The sequence below is a fragment of the Pipistrellus kuhlii genome, unplaced genomic scaffold, assembly GCF_014108245.1.
Source record: "Pipistrellus kuhlii isolate mPipKuh1 unplaced genomic scaffold, mPipKuh1.p scaffold_m20_p_17, whole genome shotgun sequence".
NCBI lineage: Eukaryota > Metazoa > Chordata > Mammalia > Chiroptera > Vespertilionidae > Pipistrellus > Pipistrellus kuhlii.
Genome location: NW_023425482.1, coordinates 11110788 through 11121645, shown reverse-complemented (window position 1 = coordinate 11121645; position 10858 = coordinate 11110788). Strand labels below are relative to the sequence as shown.

At 34.4% G+C, this 10858-nt stretch overlaps 1 protein-coding gene across 7 annotated transcripts in view; it reads right to left on the bottom strand.

Moving 5' to 3' along the window:
* Nucleotides 1-376: 376 nt before the first annotated feature.
* CMC2 (C-X9-C motif containing 2) overlaps nucleotides 377-10858 on the bottom strand; it is a 25923-nt gene continuing 15441 nt past the window's right edge. For 4 of the 7 annotated variants that reach the window (XM_045582667.1, XM_045582668.1, XM_036441359.2 and 1 more), the window contains 3 exons: nucleotides 8807-8922; nucleotides 4810-4881; nucleotides 377-762 (listed from right to left, as the gene is read on the bottom strand). In XM_045582667.1, coding sequence (XP_045438623.1) covers nucleotides 676-762; nucleotides 4810-4881; nucleotides 8807-8922 — 275 coding nt within the window. In that variant the 3' untranslated portion in view covers nucleotides 377-675. Of the gene's footprint in view, nucleotides 763-4803; nucleotides 4882-8806; nucleotides 8923-10398; nucleotides 10430-10858 lie in introns of those variants that run through there. The other 3 variants (XM_036441358.2, XM_045582665.1, XM_045582666.1) reach the window with 3 other exon arrangements.

The window sequence follows — 10858 nt, the reverse complement described above, 5'->3', positions numbered from 1 at the left end:
TGCAACATTTTCATATAGTTAACACAACTGGGAATTTTCCTCAATTTTTGCCTTAGCTTGTATCTTTTTTATTTGATGTTTTTATTTATTTCAGAAAGAGGAAGGAAGAGGGAGGGAGAAATACATACATTAATGAGAGGGGAAAATCTATTGGCTGCCTCCTGCATGTCCCCTACTGGGGATCTAGCCCAAAACCCAGGCATATGGCTTGACCTGGAACAAACCATGACTTCTGATACACAGGTTGACGCTTAACCACTGAGCCATAGCTTGTATCATCTATGTTTAAGCTCTAGAATTGCCATGTTGTCAAAAGGAAAAGTCTAATGGGACCATTTTTCTCTAATTCCAGGAGAGTCTAAAAGAACAGAGAAAATATGAGTAAAGTCAATTATTTTATTGAGCGTGATAAATTACTCAAATGTTAAATGGCTGTAGGCAAAGTAAAGAAACACATTAAAAGTCAGGTGTGTTGGTAAAGGAATCAGAGTACTAAAGGCTCTGCCCAACAAATATTCTGAATCCAGTGTTTCTCTATTTCTCCATGTCTCGATTTCTCATGGGTCACTTGCAATTCAAAAGATTCTGGAGACCAAATGAGATAGGATTCTTTTGGTTTATCAACCAAGAGTCTTCAGATCTTCTCTCAGCCAAGGTATCCAGTAATAATATAATTTATGTTTCAGATTCCTCTGGAGGATTTGAAAGTCTCTTTCGCATCGCATTGCCAAGCTCCCTGCTCTTGGTCCTCTTTTCCATGTACTGGAAAATAAAAGGAAGGGGGAGAAAAAAGTAGATTATATTACCATTTATATCAATTAAATAAAATATTTGCAGAATAAAAATGGTTTTGCTAACAAAGCTCTTGTCTTTTATTTCCCTGAATCTGAGATTGAAAACAGTGACTTTAGAGGCTATCTAGTACAAGTTCATTCACTACAGAACAGTATTCACATCCTAACAGATGCTTTAGTCTTTACTGAATTAATTTCCTCTCAAAATATGAATTCAGTAAATATTTAAGACAAATGGGTTTTGTCCCTATTCTCCAGAAACTCACAATCTAATTTCCAACCACTGGTTGAACACTTCTATTGTAGTTATAAGGAGCTTGCTATCTATTGTACTTAATTATTGTTCAAATAACTGTTCCCAAGTTTTTATGTTGAACCAGTAAATTATCCCGCTATCCTCATTTCTTCTTGCCTGTTACAGTCTTTCAAGTAACTGATTACAGATAACCCATTCACAATCTCTTTTGCAAGCTGAATACCACTGGTTTCTACAACTGTTCACAGAACATGGCTTCTGTTTTCTAATATCTTCTCTATAAAGCACCTTTTATGAAGTACTTTAATATCAATACTACTTAAAAAAAGTATCACAATCAGAATTAAATAAAGTGCTCTAGAAGTAGTCTGACAGATGTGAACTACAATGGGCCTACTAGTTATTATGACCTGAACACATTACATTTCTATAAATATTATCAAGGGTAACTGACTCACCTGGCCAGCGTGGCTCAGTGGTTAAGCGTCAACCTATGAACCAGGAGGTCACAGTTTGATTCCCAGTCAGGGCATATGCCTAGGTTGTGGATTCAATTCCCAGTAGGGGGCATGCAGGAGGCAGCTGATCAATGATTCATTGATGTTTCTATCTCTCTCTCCCTCTCCCTTCCTCTCTGAAATCAATAAACTATATATGTGTGTGTGTGTGTGTGTGTGTGTATATATATATATATATATTTTTTTTTAAGAGTAACTGGTACTTAGCAACCATATTATCCTATTGATTCATATAGAAACTTATAGTCAGCTGAATGTCCCAGGATTTTTTCATCATGAACAGTCATGAATCAAATCTCCCCAAATTCTGTTTCTGTAATCAGGTGGATCTAAATGCACTTTTAACCTTAAATGTTTTCAATCTAGTATTCTGATCTAGCTAGTAGGTTACAAATAACAGGACATACAGAGTGTAGCACTTTAAAAAGCATTTATTTAAAGCAGAGAAACTTGAATTTAAGTGTTCTTATATGTATATATGTAGAGGCTTATAATATACTACAGGCCCAGTCCATGAAAATTCATGCACTGAAAGGGGGGGCATCCCTCAGCCCAGCCTGCCCCCTTTCACAGTCCGGGAGTCCTCAGGGGCAGGAGGCAAACCAGTGATCAGAGGAAGGCGATACCCCCATCACACCTCTGCTGCTGCCACGTGTGGCAGCGCAAGCCTTGGCCAGCCCTGGTTAACTGAGCCTCGGGCAGCCCTGGGCAGCTGGCAACTGCCATCTGAGGCTTGTCTAGGCCCTGGGCTGGCCCTGGCCCTGGGCGGCTGGAGGGCTACGGGGACTAGGGGACTCTGGAGGCAGGCATGCGGAGCAGCCGGACCTCCCTGGTGGTAAGCCCAGCCGTGCCGTGTGCCTGCTGCCCTGACAGGTCTGAGGGGACTGGGTGCCGCCACCTTGTGGCTGAGGGTGCCAACATCTTTGAGGGCGTGGCAGTGATTAGCATAATCCCTCCTTATTGGCTGTGGGCAACGCTATCTTTGTGAGTGTGTGACAGTCAATTAGCATATTCCCTCCTTGTTAGATAGGATATACAAATACAGACATATTTTAAAGGTGAATGAAGAATACCTAGGCAGAGGGGAGAAAATTGAGTATATGTGAACTGTTGGACATCAAAATCTTTTAGGAAACAGAAATATGGAAAGAGGTCACAGAAACAAATGATTAGTGACAGAGTTAACCAAGACTTGATTGGATCCCCTCCCCTGACTCCTGGTGTGACTCAAGTAACCTCAAACATAAGGGGTTGGGTTAGATAACCTTTAAGAAGTTTTCTAAGTCCAAAGTTTTGATTGAAGGGTTCTAACATATCTCCTGGAGTGATAGTTTCAAACTTTTTTTCCTTTCCCATCAAAGGGCCTCTTCAAATTATAGATGAAACACCAGGTCCCTTTAATGAAAACCATTCCTTTTATCTGCCATAGATTAATTTTCCTCTTAACATTGTTAAGGGAAAAGTGTGTTTTATTGCTTTAAAAATTTTAAGGGTCCTGGCTGATGTGGCTCAGTGGTTGGGTGTCGACCTATGAACCAGGAGGTCACAGTTTGATGGGGAGCATGCTAGACTTTGGACTTGATCAAAAAAATATATAAAAATATATAAAAATACATTTAGGGGAGAAAAAAACTTCCAGAACATGGACAAATAGATATATGCTCTGAGAAAAATGCTTGATATTTTTAATCACATGTCTCTAACAATTAGGCTGAGAGAAGGGTCTTAAGAGTAAGTCTTCTGAAGATAATACTTTGTAGCAAATCAATAAAATAAGCATAGAGCAAATTATAATATAGTCTATATTAAAATATATGTTAAGATTATTGCCAAAGCGAGTCAAAATGGTTCCTGAATAAAAAAAGAGAGAAAAGGATGAATATAATGTTATTCACAAAACTCTACTGAATAACACAGATAGAATGGAAGGTCAATTAATCAAAAACCAAACAAAACACAAGTAAGAGGGACAAAAGAGAGCCTTCATTCTGTGCCACCACCTAGTGGTCAGCACACTCCCAAGGGGACAATTTGCAAATTAGCCTTTTATTGTAAGGCTAATGGGGGGGGGGGGGGGGGCGGCGCGGGGGATTTCAAAGATACAGAAAATTGGAAGGCAGATTTTTAGTAGTTATAGATTTTTAAAGGTTCTAGACATAAAATACCTGATGTTCGAGACAAAAATAATATTAAATTTATTTTCAAATATTTAAAATGCACTTTGCTTGGTTAGTAGTGCCTATAAAAATACAATGAATTAGGTATTTTGACTATGTGCCCAAATTCAAATCTTGGCCTAAAATTGGGTTCAGAAAATTTGTCTTTCCAAATAAGTCAAACTAGATCCCTATGGTTTATATATGCCATAATTATAAAGAAATTCAAAATTTTAAAGCTGTCAAGAGCCTAAGTCCAGCCTCACCATGTTATAAAGGAAACTGAGGTCCAGAGAGTTTTAGTTACCTGCTGTAGCCAAATGCTGACTGACATATCTTTTATTAAAAAACTAAATTATAGATCAAATTCCAATGAAGAGAATCCTCTTTTACCACTACATCTTTTTCTTTCAATTACAGTTTATATTCAATATTATTTTTTTATTAGTTTCAGGTATATAGCATAGACCAGTGTTTCCCAACCTTCTCTCATGATGAGAATCACCTGGTGGAGTTGTTAAAACACAGATTCCTGAATCCCAACTAAGAAGTGCTAAACTAGAATTTTTGGGAACATATAGGTAAAATTGCATACCTAACTTAGTGCTCTGTATATAAAATCTGTCTTAGAGCACTAGTTAAGTATACAATTTTACCTATATGTTCCCAAAAATTCTAGTTTAGCACTTCTTAGTTGGGATTCAGGAATCTGTGTTTTAACAACTCCACCAGGTGATTCTCATCATGAGAGAAGGTTGGGAAACACTGGCATAGACAATCATATAGCGTACAAAGGCAACTTCCTAAACTTTAAAATTCATCCAGAGGAATTACAAGGATTATAAAAAGGAGGTTGTTTCATTTATATGCATGCCAAACAACAGCAGTATTCTAAAATTGTCCCAGAAGAGGCTTCCATTTCTGCCCTAGGTTATAGATATACATATAAAGTCTATTTTACTATGTTATACTAAAATTGGGGGGGGAGGGGGAAGGGAGTTAATAACAGCGGTAATATATAATACTGTTTTAAAATGTTTTTTTCTATTGTTGAACGATTTCCATCCTTTTGACACTTTTCTTACCTCATTCTTCAAGCATTTTCTCATCTCCCGATCAAGGTCATTGCAATGACCAAAAAATTTCAGAATGCTGTGCTAAAAGGAAGAAAAGGGTTAAAATATTTCATCCCATAATAGGCTATGTTCTCTGGCACATAGAAATTAAATGCTTATTCTTAGCATTTAAATTCTATGGGTTTAATGTGTCACTTTGCTAATAATCAAATAATTAAATCCCAAGTATAAAATATACAAATAAACAAGTTTATCCTGGCCTTTCTTTAAAAAAGGGATAAATGCTCTAAGGTTTGAAACAAAAAACAAACTTTCCCTTGATAAACTGGAAGTCTATTTACTTGCCAAAATCTCAGTGACAGTATGTAAACAATTTTATTTCCTAATACCTCCTTCTTTAAAGGCATGTTAAAATCATATATAATCCATTCTCCATTACAGGGAGCAATGTCAAAGAGCAGTGTGGCCATATTAACACAATTTCCTTCACTAGCAAACACACTGTCATGTAGAAGAGCTACTAAATAAATGCTTGGTGCCAAAGTCATTTCCTCATTTGACTCCATTCAAAATGTTATCAAATCCAAAACACGGAACAGTTATTAGATGGCCTACATGGGCCACATAAATAAGTCACTAATTCACAATACATATAATGAAATCTATGTCTGAAGTTCAGTCTACTTGGTTTGAAAAGCAAAAATAAGTATCTCCTAGTGGGTTCAAGTCCTATAACTATTATCATGGCAAAAAGTATGTTCCAAAGCAGATTAAGATGAAGACTGAAGTCAAGAAGCTGAATTTTAGCAGGGCCATATCTAGTGTGCTTACATGTCATAATTTTTAAGGGTAGATTGGAGAACATGGTGATTTCCTATAATGCCATAAATAATAAGTACATCTTTTCCTTTTCTTTCTAATTAAGACTCTCATGAAAACCAGGCAACTCATAATTAGTAAGCTATGCCTCATGCTATTACTTTTTTTTCCTAATTCATTACCACTTTAAGTATGCTTTTCTGGTCCACATTGGAAAATGGTCAGTTTTTCTGGCAAGTATTTAAGATAGGCTAAGAGCTCCTACTGGCCACCTAATGACCTCTTCAGAATAAATATTTCCTGTGTATTTTACTTAAATACAAATAAGCAGGGACAATGCAGCTTCACACCCCTCTAGTCAAATAGAAATAACAGAAAGGATTAGACTTTTACAATGCAAGGCAATATTTCATAGTTCAGCTTATATTTATTCCATCCCATATACATACATCTTATTTTAAAAATCCAAGAAAAAAAACTAATTTATAATTTTGTTTTTACCTCAATATTAAGCCCAAATAAGAATTATACTCTTGTGACATTATGTGAAAAATCCAAAATGCCCAAGTGGAATTGGTAAAAGACATGTCCATGTACAATTGTCTTGTATACACATAGCATTTGCCTAATGTCTATTTCTAGAGAACTAAACCAGCTAAGTAACTGATTGAATAAGTAAATCAATCAGTCAATCAATCAATTTCTGGAAAACAATGTTCCAGGCACTAGAAGGATACAGTAGTAAGCAAGGTGAACCTGGGCCCTACTCTCATTGCACATAGTCAAAGGGAGGAGACAAATAATGAAGTGATTGTTATAAAGCAATGGTTTGTAAAGTATAGTCCAGGAATATCCAGGAGTTCCCAAGACCTTTCTAGGAGATGCATAAGGTAAAAACTATTTTCCTAATAATCAAAAATCTTATTTGTTTTGTTCACTTTTATTCTCTAACAAGGGTGCAGTGCAATTTTCCAGAGACTACAAGAAGTGTAACATCATCACAGATTGAATGTAGAAGCAGATATGAGAATCCAGCTCTATTCTACTAAGTCAGACATTAAAAAGAATTGTAAAAATGGAAAAGCAATGTCACTTTTTTTTAATTTCTAAATTAATTTGATATAGTCCATATAAACAAAGTTTTTGTGGTCCTTTGATAACAAAAGTGTTAAGGAGTCCTGAGAACAAAAAGTGTGAGAACAACTGCCATAAAGTAGGAAATGTATTATGTATGGTGTTATGGGAGTGCAGAGTGATTATCCCAAGAGAATCTAGGCCAGGAAAGAAGGAAGAGGAAATGATAAATTAATCTGAATAAAACCTAGAAGATAATAAGTGTGAAGTGAAGATTTCAAGAAAGGTTCTTAGTCAAGCAAAGGAAAAAGCAAGTGCAAAGGCTTATAAGACAGAAACATGTTCCAGTACAACTGCAGAAAGAACACACAGGAATGAGGGGGAGAATAGAGGAGCAGGACAGTGGTGAAGCCCACAAGATAAGTAGGGGCCAGTTTCATGAAAATCTTGCAACACAAACTAAGAAAGGAATATTTTATTCTACAGACAAAGGAAGCCTTTAAAGTGGAATAATGATTAAACTTAGATTTGAGAGATCACTCTAGATGCAACGTGGAAAGTGAATTAAGACAGAAAAGAATACAAAAGAGTCCAGGGACCACTCGGCCTCAGCAAAGACAACTTCGGAATTAACTGGTGTTAAGAATAGATATATACGTATATTTCAGTGGAACAGAACAGAGAGCCCAAGAAATAGACCCACTCACAAATGGTTGGCTGATTTTTACAAAGGCACCAAGAAAATTTAGTGGGGAAATAATAAATAAATAAATAAATAAGTTATGTTGGAATAATAGGGAAAGAAACTGACTCATACTTCACACCATACACAAAAATTAAAACATGATATAAATCACAAACCTAAATGTGAAACTTCCTCACACACAAAAAATAGAAAATCTTTGCAACCAGGAAATATATAAGACCCATAGAACATAAAAAAATACAAACAAAAGAAAAAACTGGTAAATTAGACTTCATCAAATTTACAAATTTCTCTCAGAAACACACTCAGGAAAATGAAAAAGGATGCTGCAGATGGAGAAAATATTCACAATACACTTATTAGACAAAAGATAAGTATGCTCAACAACAAAAGTAACTCTGGCAACTCAATAATTAGACAAAGAACTCAATTTTTTAAATACTGGTAGAAGATTTATATAAATGGCTAATCAGCAAAGGAAAAGATACTCAAAATCAATAGCCATTAGGGAAATATAATTTAAAACCAAAAGAGATAGTACTACCATGTGATAGTACATACAATGGCTAAAGTTAAGACTTACAATATCAATTATTGATTTAAATGAATGCCAAAAATAGTTTGCCTACTATTATCAACAAATTCTTTGAACCATTAAAAATACATGACTTCACAGGTCATGGATTTTACTTACTACCTTACTTTCAGTCTTAAAATTTTGCTCATTTAAATCACTTTTACTACTATTATAATTTGGTATGTCTATAGTTTAAAAATATCATGAGGAAAATAATGCATCATGCAAAGTTAAAAAATAACACAAATGACCCTTATAACTATCTCATGCATCAGATATATGGAAAAAGCTACATATTCAACATCTGTAAAAATATCAACTCAACTTAATGCATTCCAAAAATAGGTTTTCTATTTTGTTTTTAACCATGGAATTTTACTTACATTCCACTAACGAGTAAATTTGTCAAATTAGGCCAATCATAATTTAAATTAATATCTAATTATAAAAATGTTTCAATTTCCTTTAAACACAGAATGGTATACATCAAGGAACAGGAAATCTTAGATTAATTCCATTATAATCAGAAGAATCAGGGCTGAACATATTGTTCTAGTGCCCTGTAATTAGGAAAAGTATTTTATTGTAAGAATATGGATTCTAATTAATACATATCATTTCAAAAGATCTCTAACAAACTTTCATCCTTGATTTTTACTAATCATAAAAGAAAGTGTTTTATAAAAAAAAAATCATAGCATCAGTTGTTAGTCTTTACTAAGCTAAGACATTACTGTTCCCTTCCATTAGTGGATATAACATTTAAATTACATCAGTGTGTTGTACCTAAGCTTCATATGTACTTTAGGGTATTTTTTCTGAACTCTTACATTTTTGTGACATTCCTTAAGTAAGTTAATCAAGGCGTTGCATTCTTCAGTGTGCAAGTGTGGAGATAAGTCAGGATGCATCTTTAGGAGAAGGTGATGGAGGACAGCAGAGCAACCTGTGGATACAAGAGTGTCTTGAATGTCTGTGACTTTATTTGTTAATGTGACCTACAACTATTTTCACATTTTTAGTAAGAACCTTTATCAGAAAAGAATATTGACCTCAGGCAAATTATTAAACTTGAGCCTCAAGTTCCTTATCCAAAGGTTTAACAGATTCAGTAACTTATCAGTAGAGTTGAGAGAACATGCAGGTTCAGAAAAAAAGCAGGATTCCTCAATAGAACAGATCCTAGAAATAAGCACTCAAGCAGAAACAGCTTGCCTATGTTAATAAACCCCACATTCCAGAACTGATTACAACTCATTCTGTTCAGATGAAATTCTACCAATTAAAAAAACTGGCATATTAATCTTTTTAAAATGTGTATATATCTGAGAGTATTAAAGGGAAAATCAGTCATCTCACATTAGTGTGAATTTATATAGACTGCTTTCTTCCTAACATCTGGCTAGGAAAATCTAACTAAACAATGAAAAGAAACAACAAGCAGATGGGATATAATTTTTTTTAATTTAGTATATATACTCATAAAATGCTATTATTACAATGAAAACAAGAAGCTGAAATCTCTGAAATTGGTTTAACTGGTTCATTCACAAAAAAAATTAGCAGCAACAGTCAAAGGAAAAGCATTATATTGAGGTGTACTACAGTTATGTATCACTATATACCTATTGTCTTTTTTAAACCAATTCTTTTTAACTCGGGAAAGATTACAGAAAGGAAGAACCAATTAATTGTTTTAATCTTTTAAAAGTTCTAAGAAAGAAAACATAACAGAAAATTATGACCTTAGATTGGGCAAAGAGTTTTTACATACATAAAAAGCACAATCCATAAAAGAAAAAAACTCATCAAAATTAAAAAGTTTCTCAATTCGAAAACACCTTTAAGAAAATTAAAAAGCATGCCACAATTTAGATTCATCAACTGTAATAAACATATTAACTCTGATGGGGGATGTTGATAGTGAGGAAAGTTGTGTGTGGAGGCAAAAAGTATATGGGACCTCTCTACTTTTGCTCAATTTGGCTGCCAGCCTAAAACTCCTCTAAAAAATAAAATCTACTACAAGCCACAGACTAAGAAAAAATATTTGTAAATCATATAAGGAACTTATATCTAGAATAAAATAAAGAACGCTTACACACAATCCAATGTTTTAAATGGGTCCAATAATGGACAAAAGATTTGAATAGGTATTTCACTGAAGGTAGTATAGGACTAGTTAGTTAAGCACTTGAAAAGATGCTGAACACCATTCGTCATTAGGGAAAGGCAAATTAAAACCACAATGAGATATCACTATATATCTACCAAAATAACTACATCAAAAAGTCAGACAATACCAAGCACTGGTTAGAATGTGGGAAAAATGGATCTCATGCATTGCTCTGGAGAATGTAAAGCAGTACAGATAATTTGGAAGATAATTGGCAGTGTCTTAATAAGTTAAATGCAAACTAATCACATGACATGGAAATTACATTCCTAAGAATCTATTCAAAAGAAATTAAAACCCAATGTACAGAGTGGGGCAAAAGTAGGTTTACAGTTGTGAGTAACATGAAACACAGTTTATTCTTATACTATTTATTAATATATAACTGAAAACCTACTTTCGCCCCATCTTGTATATCCATACAAAGATATGTATGTGCATGTTCACAACATTATTTATAATAGCCAAGACTGGAAACAATCCAAATGTCCAATAACCAAGTAACTGGATAAACAAATATAGTATATTTACACAATAGAATGCTATTTCTCAATTAAAATAAATTAACTGACACAAGGGCCAACGTGGATGAACCTCAAAAGCACTAAGCTAAATGAAAAAAAAGCCAGACTGAAAACACTACACTGTTATGTCTAGTATCAGTTATCTGATTTCTGCTTCACTTATTTCTTCTCTCATCGATGTT